Here is a 23,299-nt window from a genome sequence, read left to right on the forward strand (position 1 = left end):
AGAAGTATTTTGCTAACTTCGGCTCAAATTTTATAAAATCAGTTTTCATTGTTAAAAATGTCTATCTTTAAGGTATTCCTTATCGAAAATTTTCATTTTTTGAATTGGGAGAATTGAAAATGATAATGTATCACTAAACGTTTGGTTATTTTCGGTCGCGCCTGAGTTACATTTTTATTTTTAGAAAACTGAGGAACATTTCTTGGGGCCTAGCTAGTTGAACCTGAGAGAATCAATGTGATCGTGGCTTTGGGAACAGACAGCCGATGATTTTCTAGCTAGGTAAACACATTTTGAGATGGCTCCCGCAGTCACCAGAAAAAATATTTTCGAGGACTTCATTTGATAATGAAAATGTTACATGAATGTCCCTTTTATCAGGGCATATTATCTGTTCGAACCAACCAATCAGTCAAGTCTTTGATGCCGTTCGGTCGTGGTGGGTTGTGGTACCGTGCGATGCCAATATGGCAGATTTTGTTTACATCAGGTGATAGTGTCAACGTTGAAGTTTTTCTCCCTTATTTATAAATATGTTAAAAAATGTAGCACTTTATATTCATAAATGGCTTGACTAGCAACATTACATTCTTATGTCGCTTTTGTATGGATGCTAACACGTAGTTATGTAACTTTGTAACACTAAAAAAAACAATTACATTAATTTTCTCTTGCAACGATAACGCGTAGGTCATGCAGACGACTGCATTTCTGCTTGTAGCTGTAAATATGAGCCTCCCTTATTTGCCGCTGATAGCACGTCAATTGATAATTATAATTTATGCTGGAAATTGCATGAATTTCCTTTACGCCCGTCCTTTTCCTTTTCGCAGAAATAACTGCTAAGAGAACATGCAAATTCTTATGATTAAACTTATATAAATATATTGTTACATAGTATGTTCATAACTACCAAAGACACTTTGATGAACCGACACTTATAAGTTGATTTCGTCTTATTCGAGGGGTTTGTATTCGAAATGTTCCTTTTGCAGGAAATTACCTCTCATAAAAGTATCTTGTATGATGCGAGGCACGATGTGGTGGAAGTTCTTAATATTAGTAAAATTGGACGTAGCAATATTTTCACTGACTTTTATTTTGACAGTACGCGTTTCGTTGTTACAAACAACTTTATTATTACACTTGATAATGTTGTTTGTAGCAACGAAACGTTTAGTGTCAAAATAAAACTCAGTGGAAATATTGCAATGTCCAAGTTTACTAATACTCTCACAAAATTTTAATTAAGTTTCAACGGCAACTTATTTTCCGCTTTTTGAAGACGGTAAAATCGCATGTCTCTTCCAATCTTCATACATCGTTGTGTAATTTCAATGTCTTTCTAGATTATTATACCGGGTGTTGCTATGCTGCCCGTCGTATTGTATCCGTCAAAATATTGCTGAGTTGGACCGCGAATGACATTCATTTGAGATTTTGACGAGGAATATTATACGTCTAATTCTTTAAATATTTCATAAATTATTCATTAAACTATAATTGAACGATAAACTTCCTTAGGAAACTCCCGGCTTTAATTTGTGGTAAGGTCTTTGCAATCCAATCCGGTTGAAGATGATCGTGAAGAACCATCAAACTTTGTTTTAGACGCGTTTGAATCCCAGGGATGATTCGCGAAACGTGCACTATTTCGCGTAAATAGAATTTGGAATCGAATTGTATAGATGGTGGAATAACATTTAGATTATCTTGCAAATTATTTGTCCGTTTCAAACGGCACCAACCTTGTTATGCATCGTATTCCGTGCGTCATTTTCTTACGCTTTGAATGCAGCAGAAGATGAGCTTTTTAGGTTGAGCTTCAAACCTATATTCGCTTGACTCGAATACGTATACGTAGAAGTGTCTCCTTCGCACCCCTCCGGTTCTCGAATTAAGAGGACGCATCACTCCCACTCTACTGGTCGCTCTCTGTCTTTTTAATAATAAAGTATTTATGAATATTTTGTAACAGAACCACCAAAGGAAAACACTTTAATTTACAGCAATTTTAACTGCCTTTACAGAAACAGAGAATTTTACAAACATGTATCAAAAACCGAAGCATGAAGACCTCAGAAACCAAGACGAGAAAATATTTCAAAAACACCCCAAAAATGAAGAGGTGGCGCTTTTGACGAATACAAATTATAATACTCTAGATCAATATACTGTTATGCATATTACCCGCATGTCACATTGCAGTCCGTTTATGGAAACTTTTTTCTGAGAAATAAAATTTGTAATGCGATCAGGTGGTTGGGTGATGGCCACACGCATGCATCCACACGCCACTCAACAAACCTCCTCAATGGACGCGAGACGTTAGGATTCCGGCTGTTAACCTGCTCAATAATGTTCACAAATATTAAGTGCGTGTTTAGAGAGATTTGGCGGGCTGAGTTCGAATCCCGAGAGATGTCCGTGAGTCATCTCTTCTACCCGGTGTCTATCTTCCTTTTCTCATGGTACGGTAAATCTGAGGTTGAACAAGTGGTAGTCCCTATGTTGGCGCCAGATAATCGTGTTTATCACAGAGAGAACCCTTTCCTCCAAGCCTTGTGAAAAAAGTCCTTTGAATTGTAGACCCAGCCACTGACGAGTAACCCTGCGAGGTCGTACGATCTTGATCCATTGCCTGAGTTCGATTTAGATTTGATTTAAATGGGGAAACATTGTTTACTCGCATTAAGTAAAAGTGAAGAAAATGATTGGGAGCATGAGAATTTTTGCGGGTCATGATCATGCGTACGGGTATTCTTGCGTCAATTATAAAACTAGCCACCGTTTCTGATGTGCGAATGTGCACTGACGAGGTGTCTGCCGAGGGAGAAGAAGCGATGGGCAGCGTGATGATTGACTCGGGGAACCCCGGTAATAACTCTTTTACGTATTGATTTAAGTACTTTGTTCAACAAAAAGCCCATCTCATCCATCCTCACCCTCCATCCCCTGTAGCTGCCAGGTGAAGTTATGAAACACCTTTATGAGGCATTTCCCTAGACAAAGCATCGGTCGGAAAACGGTGGGATCAACTTAACATCAACGCGGCGACGAAGCCCAAAAGTTTTTTCATTGCCATAAAGTCCCTAATGCTTGGGGGGGAAAGTATTTCTACACGTATCCTTTCGGTAAAATATCTCTCGGTTATTTCGTTTCTGTCGCTCCGAGAAATACAATGCGGTTCCATGATGATGTTCTCCTTGTCACTCTGAATGGGATCTGTTCTCAAACGGCGCCCTCCGTGGCACCCTCTTCCGGCGAATATGCAGCATCGGGAGGAGCGTGTGGGTGCGGCACGCGTCCTCCGTAAGCCCCGCGACAGCGCACACAGAGAGGCGTGCGCGGTGGCCACTCCGCGCACTCATAAAGCCCGCACGCCGGAAGGGAGGCCTTTGGCTCCGTTTGCCGAGGCAATCCACAGCGTCGTAAATTATGCTTCCCGACGCGACGACCGGGAAGCAACTCACCTGCGCACCATCTACAGGCCGTCGCGTGGCAGGGGTTTTAGGCCCCCAGAATATAACAAAAAAACTTAAGGACCATATGTATATATTCCCTGGTTTGCGACTTTCTGGAATATTAGTTTACTAAACAGATTAAAACTTTTTACACTCCAAATAACTTTTTAGCTGGTAAACCCCGATTGGTTTCAGCACCCTCACGTTAAAAAATTTCCCTTTCAGAATGACATAAAATTCAATAATAGTTAAGAATTCCAAGGGAAAAAAAACAAACTTAACACGAACTGAGGGCCCACTTCACCGCTTATAAATCTCAAAAACTCCCAAAATCAAGCAATCGAACCAAAAAAGGAAAGAAGAAAATCAAGTGATCCCCTGGCGTCGCGTGAAAGAAGTTGCGTCGAAAGTATCGCACGCAATTCGACCGAAAATTCCCAACCGCCACTTTACCCGAGCAAGCTATTTGGAATAACATAAATACCAACTCGGAATAAATTTCGACGCCAGTAAACCCCGATGCAATGTAGATAAGTAATATTAAAATTTTAGGCTAAGATCTTCAATAGACATGACTGTTAATGTGTACCTTTATTACGCCTCATTTCAATTTATTTAGTTCCACACACGCATTGGTGGTTCTAGTTTTACGATAAATAATAAAATGGACGAATATGAGATAATCTCCCATTATTTTTCTATTATGATTCTTGACAGACCCTAGGAGCGTAGGTCTATGTCTGTCTTTCGATTATTTCTTAGGTAACCAATTTCAATAAATATTTTGTTTCCGCCAGTATCAGCCTTTTGCATCGCTTATACTAGTCATGGGCTCAGTACGGTACGAAGGGATATGATACCCTCAGTGTCACATGGGAACATGTGCTTTCGATTGCTCAAGCAATGTAAGCGTAGCGCGCTGGGAGCGTATTGTGGTGGTTCGGGCCGTTGAAACAATGAGGAACGCGTTGGGATTCATTTGACTACCTCAGTTCGACATTACATTTCTTTAAATCGTTTCTTATTAGGGGAAATACGAATTCTCGTTCCTGTATCTTTTGGTAACATACCTATCCTGCACTGTTTGTATTTTGCACATAAATAAATAGAAATTCTACACGCTGTAAAAATGCCGCTTTGAAAGATATTTTCCCATGATTTCTCACGCAATCTAAGCCTAGCACACGGCCTCCAAGTCTCAAGCGGCTCCAAGCCAAATGAAGGGGGATGAGGAAGTGAAATTTTAAGTGCCAAAATGATGTAAAATATATTTCCAGGCATGTAATTTTTCAAAAATGTTCCCGGACCCCCTCCCTGTTGCTCCCCCTGCTGGCTGGCTGTTGCTGGGCGTCACCCCCGTACATCCCCCCAGAGCATATTCCCAGTTACGCCACTGCTTCTGTTCATTTGTGGCAGTTCTAATAAATCACACCACTTTAATTTGAATTTTATGTGTTTCACTGATTAAATCTTTCCACGCCGGCTTCTTGTTTTCTGTGCTCGCCGCGTATTCGAGGTGCTGCCGGACGAGTGCGAAGTGTATTTCACTTTTTCATGCGAAAATCTTCCCAACACACGTTTACACGCTTGAAGAATCCCTTCAAGCTTCTTCAGGGCTATTCCATAAATGTGTTATTCATGAGTTACCCACGAAATGTTTGAAGCTATCGTAACTCCAAGCTATTTCTTCATCTAACACCTTCACTCCATCCACTGCATATGCATTGGAATTGACGTCCTGCGCAAGAAATGTACCTCTGTGAATTTTCTGATATTTAGTTCTAGTCGCCACTCTTGGTTCCATGCATGAAAGATGTTTAGGTCCAATGAGAGAATTTCATTATGCCTCCGTTCAGCCATACGGTAGCGACGCCGTCGGCGGTGCAGGCGCGGGAAAGCATGATGGGTGAGGCAAGGCTCCTTTTTATATTCTGCCCTTACAGGTTTCACGCATACGCTATATGGGTACTAATTTTTCTGTGCTGATTCTCTAAAATATCCAAGTAAATAGAGGAATTGTGTACTTCACTCTAGATGAAAAGGAGTAAATGTTATCCGTACCCACTAAGGACGAGTGGAATCCGTTGTGGCAATGTGTGGAATGGGGCGGGAACTGGTGGCTGAAAGAGCAGCGAAGACCTTTAATGTCGGGGGAGTTACCCACGGCGAGTTCTATCCTCACCTATGCAAACTAACCTTCAGGGTGAAGCAAAGAGTACGTATTTTTTGTCCACCTACAATGTGACTTGTGACATGAAAATATGCCATTCAAAGTGACGATTATATCGTTCTCATTATTTATACACTGACACTTTAATTAATGATATAGTTCGTTCATATTTAGCACTATCACCATTATTACCTCTCTCATTTCCGAATGAGGATGAAGCTGTTAATTGAACCGAAAATATGGACGGCTGCTTCGGCGGACGGCTTCATTTCCTAAGTGTCTCGGGCGAAGAGCTCCACTCCGCGCCCACTTGGCAGAGACTATGAGGGTTCTAGGTGAACCCTCTTAGGGATACAACACACCGGGGCCGGGACCCAGGCCCGTGGCTTATACGCCCGATCACCCGGGGAGGGGCTGGAGAGGAAGGGAAAAGGAAAGAGGCGCCGCCGCGATGGGAGCCCGCCGACGCCTCTGGGAAAGGATAGGAGCGGAAGGGACGGGACGAGGGGAAAACACCCCAACGCTATAGAAGCGAAGGAGGCCCTACTAATTAGCGAAACCAAGCGTGAGCTATTAATGTTCTACCGATCCTAGTGGATTTTCCTGAGGAAGAAAAATCCATCGATCGAATCGGTAGATGAAAGCCCTCGCCCACTTGGCAATGCATGAGGGCTTAGGGGAGCCCTTCGAGGATACAACACACCGGGGCCGGGACCCAAGCCCGTGGCTTATACGCCCGATCACCCGGGGAGGGGCTGGGGAGGAAGGGAAAAGGAAAGAGGCGCCGCCGCGATGGGAGCCCGCCGACGCCTCTGGGAGGGGATAGGAGCGGAAGGGAGGGGACGGGGAAAAACACCTCAACGCTATAGAAGCGAAAAGGGCCCACTAAATAGCGATACCAAGCATACGCAATTAATTTTCTACCAATTCTAGTGGATTTTCCTATGAGGAAGAAAAATCCATCGATCGAATAGGTAGATTAAGCCCACTTGGCACTAGTGTTGGGGGCAAAGCCCCCATAGACCCACCTCCACCCCCCCGGGTTTCAAGTCAGTGACTTATTTCCCGGGGGCTGCTTTTCTTAGCCGTTTTAATTGGCTTGCCGATTTTTAGTGCGTGTATAGTTTGCCCCGGCTTTCGCCGGGCTAGTGTCCCCCTCACCTCCCGCAAACTGCGGCAGGATCATTGGGAATCGGCTTTCGTGAATTGTCAGCTTTGGTTAATAGATTCATATTCATATTTCATTTTTAGGATTTTGCTCATCAAATGTCTCGTGGTGCTTATGATAGATTCATGTACAACGTTCCTTCTATTAACCATTAGATTATTCTCTCCCAGTATTTTTATTAATTCACTTCTTTCACTAGCCAAGGATTCACACTCAGCTAGGAGGTGCCAAGAGGATTCATCATTTTTGTCACAGAAAGTACAATTTCTTGTTTCACTTAGTTTAAAATCATTTAATTTAGCTATAAAATTTCCGTGTCCTGTGAGACATTGGACAGAGTCATGGTCAAGATCTTTGGCCTTTTTGCGAATTCGCTCATGCACGTCTGGGTAAAACTGGTGAGTTTCTCTGCCTTTTTCAGAATCGTCCCATTCTCTCTGCCATTTAGCGATCGTCATTTTTCGGAGAGCTCTTCTACGTAGTTCACTATCGGTGTTTGTCAATTTGTAGTTAAAAATTTCCATTCTTTCCTCTATCATCAAGTGAACTGGGATGCATCCCGCTAAGACGCACAGTGCCTCGCTGGACACTGTGCGATAGGCCTTTGTCACTTTGAGTAGTGCCATTCTTTGAGCTCTTAGTACTTTTTGCCGGCTTTTACCTCGGGTTTGGATCTCTTTGCCCCACGCTTCACACCCATAAAGTATTATTGGTTCAGCTATTACAACTGCGTATGACTACTCGAGGAATCACATGGATACAGGAGCACCTGAGTGAATACTTGAGTACCCAGAAAATAACGTGTGTGCTCATATGACTAAATGCGATGCCATAGTAACCAGATCCCAGACTCGTACATTTATCGAGGTAACCGGGCAACGGTGAGAGTATTAATTTTAAATTTTCCTGTGCAGTGGTATTCACTCAAGGCCGTTTTACACGGGGCACGGAATTGCGCAGGTTAGAACTACATTAATTTCTAAAATGGCTTGGATTTGCGCGAATGCATGAAGGAAATTAGAACAGGGGCTATTTTGCCATCTCACGTCCACGCATTCTCGCATGTGTTCTAGCAATTCGCCGCTTTACACGACGCAATTTTGACTCCGCCTTCGTTTCTTGCGCAAGATTGCGCAACTAAGTTCCCCGTGTAAAACGGCCTTTAGAAACCGTCAACTTGGTTACTGTGGTATTTCCTATTGTATTTATCCGAGTCCCGTAGTTATGATGCGGATACTCTCGTTTTCCGGTGGTTCGTCCAGTCACCATTTGAGTATCAGCGCAATCTCTCCGACACTCGAGCGTCAATGGGTGATTACTTTTGAGCCGCCCTAGCCCATCGGAGGCGCGGCGCGGCGGCGGGCGCCACCCACGCACACACGGCCCGTGTCTCTGCTTTGCAGGAGGCTCGCGGGAGCGCGTGGCGGCGCAGCGGTCGGAGAGGCGGAGCCACGTGGACGCGACCCCCGCGCCGCATAGCGGCCAGCCGCGGCGGCTGCAGTCCCAGGCCCTGGAAGTGAGTAAGCCACTGGTCGCCTCGCGCCGCCCGATCCGCTCCACTCGATCTAACATCACCCTAGATAGTGAAGGGAAGTGGTGTGCTATGCCTTTGTCAATTCCAGCACCCAATGACTGTTTTCTTATAGTGATAAGAGCTGCACTCATGACATTGCCTTTCGCATTTGGACTATCGAGGGTGGCTTCAGGAATGAAATGTGCCAAAGCCAATTACAATTGGGGCTGGGTGAGGGTTGAGTGTAGTGCTAATAATCGAGGGGCCCCGAGTTCACAGCCGGGATGAATCCTTCGAACGAATCCAAAAAAAATCATAGTGCCTGGTGGCCCAGGGAATGGAACTGGTTCCCTGACCCTGATTGTGTAATAATACATCCTTGTGGCTTAGAGTAGGTTGAGTCCTAATCTCACCTGTCCAAACTAACCTTCAGATTGAAATACTGGGTGAATTAGTAAATTACTTTAGGGAATAAAATGTCTGAATCAGGTTTACGTTGACTTCAGCAACCAACAACAAGAAGGAGAGTTTCTGTGAGCCTTAGTCAACCGATAAACCGATTTCGGAGATTATATTTCCTGATTTAATTGGCATTCGGCCATTCACTAATTACTTCGCTTGGAGCCAGCTAGCAGCTCCTATTAATTCCACGAAGGGTGGGCAGAAACGCCTCTCTACTTTGATAATGTCTTTGGAACAAGAAACCCTCTTCAGTCGGTGAAGCATGGAGAATCTCCAATGCCCGATTAATTGGCCAACAATCAATGGCCGATCTCATTCATTCTCAACCGTCCTCCGTCTCCGGCACTCAGCATTGCTCTTCCACACCCTCTCTCGCACAGCGTCTTCCCATCCCCACCTCCCCTCTTCTACGTATCTGTGTCCACACTTCTTTTTCAATCTGCTTGTCCATGTCTCCCACTGTTCAAGCGCCATTTTCTGTGTTCCGAAGGATAAGGATAGGGGTTTAAGATAGACTGAAAGAGAGTAGTCATCATTGTGAATTGAAGAAGTAAGTCCTTGAAGGGAATAACAGCTTTCGGGTATCCCTGGTGTTAGTTTTTAACACTTACTTCCGGATGATTGCCATTTTAAAGTTTTTTCATCCACATTCCAGGCGTAGTGACATTTGGTACTTCAATATCGTCACTGTGAGCTGCGGCTCGCGGTATTGATTTGGCTATGTTGCCGCTACAAATAGAGTAGTTCACTCACTGCCCTAATCACAATTCATTGAAAGAAGTCGCTCGATTTTTCGTCGTTACTGGCTTGAAAAGCAGATGACGGAAACAGAGAAAACGGAACTCTTTATTGTCCAAACTTTTTCTATGTTGACAGTTTCCAAAAATGGTGAACGAACCCATGGTAACAATCCACGCGTATTGTGTGATATAATATCCATTCTCCAGCATAAGAATGTATCTTGTCTAGCATATCAGTGTGTTCCGCGGCGTTGTGAGAAATATAGAGTGCTTTGTGCCTCTATTATTCTCCACTTGCAGCTATAGATGGCACTCAAGCTGGGAAAAGTACTTTCATCTTTAATTGACGCTAAGAGTTGGGTTTTCTGCTTTAGCGTTTCCCATTCTTGTTATATCTCTCAGCAAATTTGTTTTCCATACTCCTAATGCGCGTTTTATAATTTTTATTACGGTTTTTCTCCACATATTACGTTTCTATACGTCGATTTTAAGATTTTTTCCTCGTTCATTTTTATTATATTGAATTTTTTATCTGAATTATCCGATTTTCTATCTGTATCCCCCACAAAAAATTAACACACTTTTATTCATTCAACATAAAATTTGAGAAACGTAGGTTACCAAAAGCTCGAACATGAGGAAAATTTTTATGAAATTGGGAGCAAACGATTGGAAAACGAAATCGCTAGTTGAAATATATCTGAGGAAGTAGCCTCAGGATAGTCGTCCTTTATGGGAATCGGGAGGAGAATCTTGGGGTTGAGACAATGCTAGCGTAGGGCCTTACTATGGAGCGTCGTGGTGGAGCCTTCGTGGACGTCGAAAAGCAGGATTGGAATAGGCTAGCGGCGTTTGAGATGTCGCTATGGAGGAGAGTGGAGAATGCGCTGAGGACGGAGAGGAAAAGGAACGAGGAAGTTGTGGACACAGTGGTGAGGGGGGGGGGGGGGGGAAGTGCTAGCGGAGATAACGAGGAGAAGAGAGGGAGCTCCAGTGTGTGTCTATTATAGGCAGGGGGGATTGTGATGAGGTCGGCATTTAGAGCGGAGAAAATATTTCATTTCATGATTTATAGTTTCAATTGTAAAAACTGGATATATACTCTGAGGCTGCACAGCCTCATATGAGCATTGGATGAGCCAACATAAGCATAATCTTTCGCACAATGTACACTTTTACAATCTGAAGCGGGCATTTACTCTCTAGTGAAAATAATATTTTTAATATAATACAAATATAAAAAATATGCACTGGCAACTCATCATGAAAACAAGACGACACTTACACCAATAAAATAAAGGCGAAGATGTGAACTTTGGCGGCCGAGCGAGAGGTAGGGAATGAGTTCAGTGATAACATCAAATATATATATATATCATAAAATGAAATTTCCATATTTGCTTGGACGTATTGCAGGCCCAAAATGGTGGTATACCTTAATAAAACTAGGCGTTAGTTATTCAGCCAATTTTGAGTCTCTCTTTCGTAGCTGCCATGGAGAATGTAGGAGTCGGAGAAGGCTGCTGCGCCAACGCATCACCCACAAATAAAAGCTCTGGATCAAGGATCCTACAGCTTAAGTGCCATGGTAACAGATTTTTAAGCTTGGTTTTGCTTGGTCTGTAAATTTTGCCTTTGTGATACTGTTTTGTTTCGTTCAACGACACACGACTCCTCGATGTGTGAGTGCTTCGCATGATACAATGTATTGATATTGATCGTATCATTGATACAGCTTGTTGAGTGATTTAGCCGCTACCAGGCCGTGAGCGGCAGTTCAATTCACCTTAACTCTGACTAAAATGGAGCACGGCCGTTTTCCGCCTTGACATCTCGTAACGATTAACTTGTGTAAGAAATGTATGCATAATTACATGTACATTTTCATTAATCTGATAATATTGCCTAAAATTCCTATTTTTACTAGGAAATTCAATTTATAATCGTCATAGAGCAGTAACCTTCATTTATGGTGAAATTAAGGCCATTTGTTGCTGCCTAAAAATGCCTATTTTACCTGCTTATGCCTATTTATGCGGATAACGCCTGTGAAAGGGCCTAAATCCCATTTATTTTCTCGGTTATATCACTAAAATTCTCTTTTTTGAGGTGCTGGTATGTTTTTCAATTCCTTTTTCAATGTGTCACGTTGAAATAATGTCAATATAATATAGAGACTATACTACACGTTATATTCAAAAGGAAAATCAGTGCAGTGATACAGAGTGAGGGTGGTATTGTGGTGTAGTCATCCATGAAAAATTGGCGGACAGTTTACCTGAAATAGTAAAAATTCCTCTCTGTGTTACGATAGATTTCCTTTAGAAGTGCGTCTTAAGTTAGAAATCGGTCTGTTTATTTATTTATATCTTATCAACGCAGCCATTTTAAATTTCCATCACTTCCTTCACTTTGATTCATGATCGGTCCTCTTCAAGTCTGATATTATTTTTCTCAACCACGCCAGCAATTGCATTATTTTGGGCTTGATGTTTTTATGCAAAATAATCAAGCAAGGGAAGAGAACTTCATTTTATTCTATGTTCTATTTTATATTCCTCCTGCAATTACTTTTCTCATACTAGGTTTCTTTTCCACGACGAAGTTTTTCACCTGAATCCTTTCATGATTTGTCTCTCGATGTACTAACTCCGCTTGCATTACTGAATTACGCAGAGCAGAAAGTCTTCAAGGTAGAAAGTTATTTACCAATAGTAAGTATAACAAAAATCATTAAAACGTTTTTTTCTATCTCTTTGACTTGGAGAACATAGTGGAGGAAAAAGTTGTAGGGGAAGGGCCCGTGGATTACAAGTACAAGGGGAAGGCAATGAAGAGTACGTAGAATGAAACACGAAATAAAAGATTTGACCTAGGTTAGCGAGAAGTGGAGGGCTGCAGTGTACCCAAACCCTCGATATCTTTATACGCACGTTCTATGCACTGTAAAAAGCTATGATTTCCGAGTCATCATTTTGTTTAGGGGGTTTCGCTCGAAAAGATAACGGTGAAGAACATTCCGCCGAGGAAAAAAGTGTACGAAGAAAATGGGCTGCTAATGACGTAACAAATTGTACGGATAGCCTGGTGGTGCGCCATTTTTTTACAGATTAATGTTAATGAGTACGTTTTCCACCAACAATATACTTTCTAATCCATCGGTCGGGTTAAAGAATTAAATTTTGATTTCCGGTAATCGAGCCCTAAATAAAAGCTTTTATTCATTGCTAGGCTTGATAATATTTCAAGAACCATCCAAAATTCTAAATGTCTGAAAGGGAGTGTCATGATTTCCCATCGAGATGAAAAACAGTCTAAGTTATATAATTTCGATATTTTTAAAAATAAATTTGGCAAAAAATCATATCTTTAATACGTTCTTAGCAACAAATCCAGTAGATAAATTGCGACTTGAGGGTGAAGTAAGAATACTAGATCGTGAAGCACTAAGTAATTCATTACTGATTACCTGGAAACATAATTTTATAATTTCATTACGGCGATTTTTTAATAATCAATGACCTTTAAGTCATTCAATATAGTCTTAAAGGATCCAACTACTGCCCGATGGCTCAGAGGGACAATTTGCCGTCTTGACTCTTTGGTATTTTAGCCACAAGTCGATTGTTTTGCGTATTTGTGAGGGAGAGAAGGTTCTAAACTGCATGTGTGTTTGTGCCTGCTATCTCGATGAAACAGATGATTATAATTGTAACAGTAATGTACCTCTTCTGCAAGATGTCACTCTTCTTTGCCGGGTACTGTGCAATTCATCAGTCATTTTGCAAGTTAGACACATTAACTTTACTTCTAAAGAAAGGCTGTACTTTCTCTTAAAAATGTATTCAAATGTGGCCACATCTGCAACCCCTTCAACAGGGATCACGAGTACAATCATCGGGACATACACAAGCTTCCTGGACGTACTCCCTATTAGTATACAATTTCCATCATGGCCAGGTGCACTGTGAGCCATGTGCCATTCATGCCATGGGAGGAGCACCTCAGATGCATGAATGCATAGCACCCGGTTGTTGTGTTCTTGAGAAATATGCCGAACATCAAATGATTCAAATTCATTCACGTGCTTAGTATTTTTACAGAGACGGGAAACAGTTGAAGATAAAAAAGTGGTTGAAGGACTGTAATGGCTGCAACCAGTGAGGTCCAAAGTTTCCATTTTATTGAGATTCATACAGTTCCGCTGATGAGATTCCAAATATAATGGTAAAATTTTCCGTTGTCATTCAATACGTTCTCTGCAACGTTTATAGAATCACTTATGTCTGCTACGTCGCAGCAGCATCTTTGATCTGTGCCGATGGGATACCGCCTCACTCCCCGATGCTTCACTTGGCTCAAGTTATTCACACCAAGGCTTAATTTCTCCTAGAAATAATCATTTTTCTTTCCCGAGATTCGAACCCGGATCTGTATGCTGCCACTCGGCTGTTATACTACTTACGCGACCAAGCCATCCTCCTCCAGTGATGCAGCTGGGAGTATACCTGAGTGGCAATCGGGAGATCCTGGTTCGAATCCCGACACGGCTAATGATTTTTGAGGTTAATTACTTGCTTGGTGTAAACACCTTTGCATCCGTGGGTATGATTGCGTACAAAGTTACCTGTTACATGACTTCGTACTTTCGCACTTCAGGAGCGTTCGCTTGCAGTTCAATGGCTCGATAATCGTCCTCTCCCTCTGGTTGTGATCATCCCCAAAGCACAATAGGTTTACCGCCTTCACCCCCCTTCCCCCTTATACGCTCCCCTTTTACCCCAAAGCCACCATTAACAAGTGAGCAAACGCCAGGGTGCCTTCCGACCCCTAAACCCCCTGTGATCCTTCCGAAGATTGCGCGCGCCACGCCATGTTTTTTTTAAAGAGATCGTAGCTCGTCATACCATAGGAAAGGCTTGCGGAATAGCTTTTTCGGCGTTCCTTTGTCCCGCGTACGTTGAAATGCTCCGAAAATAATTTTTCGCCTGGAAATGATTTTAAACTCAAGTCCCCCTCATTGGAATACTCAGCGTGTTATCATGAGAATTATATCCATGAGGGATAATTGGCTTCTTTGCTTGGTACCAAGACTGACATGGCCCAATCCGAGATCACGTGATGATCACGCTCGAAATGAAATGAAGCTGTTCTTAGTGTCCACTCCTTTCAAATTTACTTACAAGGCGTTACGAAATATAGTTCCATCATCAGGTGAAATTCATTCGTTAATTTAAAAGGGGAGGAAAAAGTCTGTGGTTTGTCTATATTTTGCTATAAAAATAATATTATGCTCGTTATAGATTAAGAATATTCACAAAAATAAAATGTTGGATTGTCTCCGGATTAAAATTGATTGAAGTCAAATCACATTAGTCAAATGAAAATGGCTCGATGGTTGTCTCGTACACCAAGAAAATGTGTTCAATAAAAATATCAGAATTGGTTAATCCACATTTTGTGCACTAATTTTTTGTTTTTTCTCAATGTATGTATTCTATGACGAAAAAACATTTTCATTTCGAATACAAAAATTACTTGTTTTGAATCTCGCCGTCATGAACCTACCTCCTTGAAGTGCTCAATTTTTCGCTGGGCAACGAATTTTTCTCGTTGATTTGTGGAGAGGAATACCTATGTTCATTATTATCTCTGCGTTGAGTCGAATTTGTCTTCCAAAAGATGGTCATTGAGCGTCCAGTAAGCACTTATTAAAGTATCAAAGATCGGTCAAGAAGGTCGCATAAATAACGTTCAAAATATACTCTCTGATAGGGTAAAGTATCTTCAGAGGAATATTTCATAAAATTTTCAATAAGCGTTCAACAAAGAAGAATCACTTTTGGCTGCACTTGAATGATTATCATATGAACCATTAGGAAATGTGATATTTCTACTTTTAAGTGTCAAAAGCCTTTAAAAAAAAGTCACAATATTTTGCCCGAAGAACACACTCTCGCTGCATAGATACTCTAGATGGCTATGCTCTAATTGTGGACTACTTTGAATTACTTGGTTCACGGATATCTTCCGCGTGGTCTCTCCCCCTGGGTGTTTACTCCCACCTCTCCCCCACCACCACCCCCCCCCCCCTACCCCCCTCCCCGAAGCGACCATTCGCGATCAAACGACTCCAGCGCCACTTCTCACTCTTCCGGAGATGGCACGCGCCATCCAATGCTCTTCCTTTCTGCCTCCTGTCGCTGCTAATCCTGCATCCATTGTTTCAATTGGCTTTGGGCCATCCAACCGCCACGCCCCGCCACTTGGCCACGCATGCAAATGAGACTGTTGCGCTTCCTTGGTCGACCGCGATCGCTGAGGGGGGAGGGATGGCGTGATTTTGAGCAGCGAGTATGGCCGCCCGTGAGCGATAAATTACGTCCCTTGGTGAGCAGTTGCTATTATCCGGGAGGGGGATTGTGGAGTGGGCCATGTAAGAAGTGGCGATGCCACGAGTGTTGCAACAGGAGATAATGCAGTCGGACACTTAATGTGCTCCCCCTCCCCCAGCGCATTTCAATGGATTTAAAAAAATCAATGCGTCGCTGGCGGCAAGGCGATCCGAATTTCACGAGGTTTTTTTTTCACTGCTAAACGAAATTAAAATTCCTGATGATTTAATCTGCCAATTACTCGAGAAAGAACCGAGTGGCTCACCTTCACGGAGTCAACTGCAGTCAACTTAAAAGTGCGGAAATTTAATGGAGGAAAAACCATTTGCATCGACCGGGATTCGAATCAGGATCTTCCTAATCGTATATTCAGGCATTCAGGCAAAAAAATCCGCGAAGGAAAAAAATGTTTTTAAAGCTCAAATGGCCGAACATATGACGCATGGAGATCCGAATGCGAATGCGAATGGTGACGGGAAATGATATTTCCTCCGCGTAATTTTCGTTTTCGTACAATTTAGTGCTGTTCCTCGCGAGTGAAAATGCTCTGTTGCATTGTTGGGAATAAATGGATCACTCTATACTCTTCGCGGCGTTACGTTTCCTTTTGTGAACAGATGGAAAGTCGCGGCAAGTGGCAACGTGAATCCACGGGACGGCCTCGTTCACGTTGGGCGATGCCACAAGCATTATTGCGTCTGTGGAGGGAGATAAACATTAGAGGACCTCTTGCATTCGGTGAGGCACGATGTGGTGGAAATTCTTACCATTAGGAAATTGGACATTGCAATATTTCCACTGAGTTTTACCTTGACACTACGCGTTTCGTTGTTGCAAACAACATTATCAAGTGTAACATAAGTTGTAAGAGTTCTTCCTTATGTAGGTATTGGTGCTTGAAGGGAGACAGTTAAGTCGTGTGTCGTACCCTCAGCCACCCTAGAACCCCCCCCCCCATCCTGCTCCTCTTCCGAAACCTTTCTCCCACACCCTTTCTCCCACAACCTTTCTCCCACAACCCTCAATATCCCCACTTCTCGTCACCCAAACCCCATCCCTCACCTTACCCCCTCCCTTCAAGCACCAATACAACGGGAGGGAGGTTTTTTCCTCCCTTTCCTCCTTATTAGACAACGAAACGTATAGTGTCAAAATGAAACTGAGTGGAAGTACTGCAATGCTCAATTATACTAAAACTAGAGGACCTGGAGTTGGCACTGCCACCGGGAACGAGGCGTGGTTCCAAGTACCCGTGAGCCATTTTTGCATTATGTTTTGAATAATGGCATATATTTTACTTCTCTTAGGTGTGCTCATATTAAATTGGAGAAAGATACATTGGCATTTCCATTTGAAAATTGATATGCATTCCCTATGCCCTTCAACCTCCCGAGCCCTCAATGACGAAATAGAGAACGCATATGGACATCTACAAAACTTAATAATTGTTGTAATAGTTCCCAGAATGTGATATAAAATGCATATAATTTCAATTCGTAACAAAAAAAACCGGTGGAGCGAGAACATATGGTTTCTGTTGAGGTGTGTAAGCAGACTTTGGGGGAGCGCGGTAGCCTAGTGGGTAGAGCACGTGGCTGTTGGGCTCTGGGTTTAAAGGGCGAGGTGGCTAATGGAAAGGAACTGACCTGCCCAACCATGAATGTGTGAAGTTCACTCACCCGTGGTCTATTCCGGGGTGAGCTCTACCTTCACTTATAAAACCAAACTTTGGGTTGAATCTGACAGTGAGTGAAGCTGAGTTTACGAAATTAACACAAGAAACGATTTGAAAAAATCTTTTTATTGTTTTGCTTCATGTGAAATTTAAGTCATCCCCGAGGTATTCCTTACCGTTCGGATGACTTAAGGGCGGGTGTCAACAGTTCAGTGCGTGTGTGTGCAATGCGTGTCTCGATTGCGTGCCTTTGACGAGCAGCACTTCCGGCGATCGGGCGCTTAGACACGAGTCGAGGAAATGGTCGGTGGGGCACGCGCCCCTGAGGTGGACCGATTGGCACCCTTAGTCGGCGACCACGGGGTCGTTAGCTACGGGGGGGGGGGGGGGGGGGGGTAGGGCAGGCCCATGTCAGAACGCGCAACTGGACGTCTGGATGCACTTAAGATGACGCATCACTCACTCTCCAACCGTCGCATTTTCTCTCCACTCTTTTCAAACGTGCGTTGGGGTATACGGGGTATATATTTGTCAAAACTTGACTACCTTATGGTTTCGGTTTAATATCAATTTTTATCGCAAGTTTTACATTTTTCCTTTTATATGTACCCATTATGTATGTGTACAATGTATTTAACTGCATATATTTCATGTTTGACAAGGGGTAAGATGGAAGATGGGACTTTATAGTCCAAATCTCGCCCAATAAAGGCGTTTATTATTATTATTATTATGCGGGGTTGTATGCAGATGCGGATATTTCTGACGAAAGTAACAAGTTACAATAATGATGATTATTTTCGATAGTGTGAAACATGCATTGACAACCACCTCTAATCAGCGAAAACTTCCTGGAGTTGCCACTTTTCTCCGTCACCGAGCATACTTCCCGTCGCTTGCTCCTCTTCTCAGCGGCCAGCGATCCTCCTTCTCACGGCCAATCCCTGAACGACCGTCGTTCGCGGTCACAAAATACATTGGAATAGTGTTCGGGAATTGATATGCTTTATAGTAGAAACTCTCCATTTTAAAAAATCTTTAGAGTGAACTAAAGATCTTGATATTAATAAAAGTAGGCACTGCTACATTTCCACTGAGTTTTATTTATGGCACTACGCGTTTCGTCGTTACGAACAACATTATCAAGTGCAACGACGAAACGCGTAGTGTCATAAAAAAAAACTCAGTGGAAATATTGCAATGTCTAATTTTAGCAATATTAAGAACTTCCACCATATCGTGCCTCACATCATACAAGATAATGACCTAGAATTAATAAAATACTCAATCGCCTGTCTGTTGCTTGCAAAGGGTATGCTTTAATTCGTAACTCTGGATATGGCATTTATGCGTGAAATTTACTAATGTGTCACTTAATTAGTGCTCATTGACTAAAACAGTAGATGAGCCCTCACCTCTGCTCTACGGTGACTTCCTCGAGCGGTCATTTCTTTTCCCCTTTCGTTCGGTGGCCGCCGTGGAGAGTTCATTCCCCCTGCTCCACCGCGACGATGACGTCTCTTGCCGCGCCTCATCATCCATTTAAAATTTGCTCCAACAGCATTGAATTTCCAGCTTATGTTGAATAGGCCTTTCTACATTTTCCCGTACCTCAAACATCAAAAATACATGTCAGAGTAAATATTGCAGTAAAATTGCCAAATTTGAGATGTAGGCGTGAAAATTTAAACATGATTGCGTAATGAAGGATTTCTTCTGGGGTTGTCACGGCAGATGCGGGGGTCGAAACGTCGAGCATTCAAACGTCGGACGTGGGTCGGTCGGTCAGAGAATCTCAACCGATGGACAAGCCGAGAAGAATTCTTTCAACTTGTTCGCCGGGAAAGTTCGCGATTTTTTTAATGGAAGCATAAGGTTTAAGTGAGGAATACGTAATAGGGAAAGACCGGTGAAGTAGGATGAAGCGGAAATTCGGGAAAACAGTGAAACTTAAGACAGGTTTCACTGTTTTCCCGAGTTTTCGCGCGAAATTTCTAAAAGAATATATAAACCGATTTGGAAAAAAATCTGTCCTCTCTCGGATGTCGATATAAGAATCGATGCGGCTTCTCCGAGCACTATAATGCGCCCCGAGGAAAGGAAGTGTCAGATAGAGGCAGGGCTGTGGGCACGACGCGGTTAGGCACGCGCGTGCCGCATGGACGCCTTGGACTGGGGAGCGGGGGGGAGGGCAGACTTCAGAGAAGAAGACGGGGGGAGGGAAAGGGGGAGGAAGTTGGGGGACGGTGGCCGTGATACCCTCGGAGTAAATATTGGCAAGGTGGGTGCGGAGTAACCAAAATCAGAGACCAACATTGAATCCCTGAAGCCCCATATCAGCTATTACTATCACTCAGCGATTCAAACCAGAGTTTGGTTTGATCTGATGTGGGTAGAGGTCACCCCGGACTAAGGCAGAGGCGAGTGAAATTTGCACATTGAGGGTGAAGGGGCACTTCCCCGGATAGCCTTGCACTGCGAGTCGCGATTGTCACGAGGCGTCCGTGAGCATTCTCCGCTGTCAAGTCAACGCTCCAACCGCCAGGATCAGCGCTTCCCAGCATTATGATGGAAAATGAAAAAAATTGGAAAGTTAGTGTATGCATAGTGAAAATGAGATATCCAATCGAAATGAACAGCACCAGAAGTAGTAGTGCTGCCGTAGTGAGCCAATCAAGTTGATAGCGTGATCTCGGATTTTGCTCTCGCAATCTCGGTGCTGTGCGCAGAAGCTTTGCTTCAATTTGGACCGAAAACAAGCGCTCAATCGCAGGCTGCTCCTGAGAATTAGCTCGTTTGGTATTTTTCATTTTTATCTGAATCTAATTATTTCGTTATTATGATTTTGGAACTGGATAGTCTTTGAAAAAAAACACTTATGCCACGACCACTGCATAATTATCATAGGTAAAAAGGAGACTTTTGAATTGAAAGATACAGAATGGCAAACACAGAATCGCTAAATGGTAATGCTGGAGTAGAGATAATGGTTAGAAAGTGCACCGGAATGCGTGTTAAAAACTACCTGCAGTTTAGTGAAAGGATAGTAATGTTGAAGATAGAAACTAAACCCGTAGCCACTGTAGTGGTGTAGGTACATGCCTACATCAGATTATGAAGATGAAGAAGTAAAAGATGTCTACCATGATATACCGAAAGTTATCAAGCAGGTAAGAAGGGAGGAAAATCTTATTAATTTAGATGACTGGAACGCCGTCGTCGATGAAGGTGAAGACGGAATGATAACTGGGAAATATAGATTAGGAAACCGAAATAAAAGAGGAGAAAAGCTATTTGAATTATCCACTGAACAAAGGATAGGTTGCCAACACTCTATTCAAGAATCCACTGCGAAGAAGATACACGTGGATGATGCTAGGAGACATTAGAAGATACTAAATTGACTACTTTCTGGTGAAACAAAGATTCAGAACCTAGGTGAAAGACATCAAAAGCTACCCAGGCAGAGATATCGACAGTGACCATAACTTAGTTATGATGACATACCACCCAAAATAAAGAAAAATGAAGAAATCCGTGAAAAACATATGGCAAGTTGAGAAATTGAAGGAGGTTCAGCATCAACTGGCTTTTAAAGAAGCTGTAGAATAGAGAATAGGGAAGGATACGACAAGTAAATCAGTGGAAGATAGTTCGAAAACCATTACAAGTGCTCTAAAGGCAGCAGCAGAGGAAGTTCTCGGTAAAAGAAAAGTCGTTATTAAAACACATGGATCACGCAGGAAGTATTTGATTTCATTGAAGAAAGAAGAAAATACAATTTCTTGATTGAAGCTGTCGCGGCTCATGACGATTACAAATAAGTGACATACGGGTGTATGCCGCGTGCCGTACTGGAGATTGCCCCGACGTTTCGCGACCGACTGCTGGTCACTTCTTCAAGGGAATAATGTTGGGATTGGTTTTTGCTGCCTTTTTATATATTTCAGGTGGGAGGGGTGGGCGGAGGGTGTGAGGAGTTAGGACTGGAGGGGGAAGATAACGATAACCCGTCCAAAAGGAGGCGGGTGGAGGGTAAAGACCTCATCTATTAACACGTGAAGCTTCAATTGCAGGTCAGACCGCCCCTAGGAAAGCAATAAACTTAAGTTGGGTGGTGCACCAAGTTAAGATAACAAAAGGTCCCGACTAAGGACCACTTCCCACGTCCCTAAGGTCCGGCATGTGTTCGGGAAACGGGTCTCTTGCCACTTCGGATTGAAAGAAAGGGAAGCCGGTAGTGGATTTTCCCATTAGCAGAGCATGCAGCCTATCGTATTTACTTCAATAGATTACCAAAACGCGATTGAAGTCGTTCTGAGAAGCGATCGAATACAATACAATTAACGCCAAAGACCTGAAAAGAAGGAAACCGGTTGGGTTTTTAATGCACACTGTGTGGAATACAACAAAGTTTATTTTTGTGTCCATAATATATATTTTATTAATTAAAATGCTCATTTGCAAGCTTTGTTGTATTCCACACAGTATGCATTAAAAGCCAACCGGTTTTCTTCTTTTCAGGTCATTAGCGTTATCGTAAACCTCTAGATAAATACCTGAAAATATCGAAACCGGTTGAGTTTTTTCATTAGTACTGTATTGAATACTAAATGGTTTAGTTTTGAATTTATAATGTCACCATACCGCGAAGTGAATTCACAAAACATATTCCGAATATATATATACGTTCGTGATCGTCTATTTCATCGCCTGGTGTGGTCCTAAAAGTAAAAATGAGCAAAAATTGGTCTTTAGCAACTGCTAGATTAGGAGAGGAAAAATTTGATTTAAATGCACGTTTACAGCACTATTCATAACATCTTCTCAACCACGATATCCATCTAATTATTAATAATATTTTCACCGCGGGAATAAACTGCCTCACGTTTGTATCCTGCCGTTTTATTCTGCCCTCAGCCTTGCAAGGGACATGCAAATATCCTCACTTATCGTCAATTATTATCGATAATATACGGGAACATCGGCGACCAACTCCTTCTCCATCATGTTTAGCATGCTTATTCCAACGCTTTCATACCCCCTTTCCAGCCAAGGCCAAGTTCAGCATTCCTTCTGTTTTCTTTTTTTCGCCTCTTTAATGTTCAAGAGGCCTGTTCAGACAATTTCGCCTGCTAAAAAAGACAGAATCCTTCACTTCCATAAGCTTCCAAATTTGTTTACATAAATATTGTCTTTTTCCTTTTCCTTTTCGTCCAAATGATATGCATCGTGGGACACCCCCGTCCAGTTGCATCAAACTATTTGCAATTTGCATCAAAATTTTTGGACAAATATTTTGATGCAAATTTGACCGTGGGACACCGGCTTCGCCTATGTGGCCTCTGTGTCAGCGCTTGGCGATGATTTTTTGTCAAGGGCCCAGTGAATGGTTGGTTTCATCCTATTGGATGAAAATTTAGAACCTGCCCTATCCATTTGGACAAAACGGTGTTTTGTACAAATGATAGTACCAAAAGCCAGTTGGATGAAATTTTGACCGTGGGATAGGGTGCGCGTTAGTTGCATCAAATTTTTATGCAAATATTTTGATTCAAATTTGACCGTTGGATATCGCACAGTGGGCGGAAATCGGAAAAAGCCGGACAAAATTACAAAATGACTTTTTTTGAGTTATAAACTTGAAACTTCGCAGGTATACTCAAAACTAATTGAAATTTAAGGATATGCACTTAATTTTACAAAGATCCT

The 23,299-nt window shown here is 42.6% G+C and overlaps 1 protein-coding gene across 1 annotated transcript in view; it reads left to right on the forward strand.

The window, feature by feature from the left end:
- The window catches only part of LOC124171257 (histone-lysine N-methyltransferase PRDM16-like), a 221,477-nt gene that overhangs the window by 42,909 nt on the left and 155,269 nt on the right, over window positions 1–23,299 (forward strand). The window contains exon 3 of the mRNA XM_046550399.1: window positions 8,206–8,318. Coding sequence (XP_046406355.1) covers window positions 8,206–8,318 — 113 coding nt within the window. The remainder of the gene's footprint in view (window positions 1–8,205; window positions 8,319–23,299) is intronic.

The sequence above is a fragment of the Ischnura elegans genome, chromosome X, assembly GCF_921293095.1.
Source record: "Ischnura elegans chromosome X, ioIscEleg1.1, whole genome shotgun sequence".
Lineage (NCBI taxonomy): Eukaryota > Metazoa > Arthropoda > Insecta > Odonata > Coenagrionidae > Ischnura > Ischnura elegans.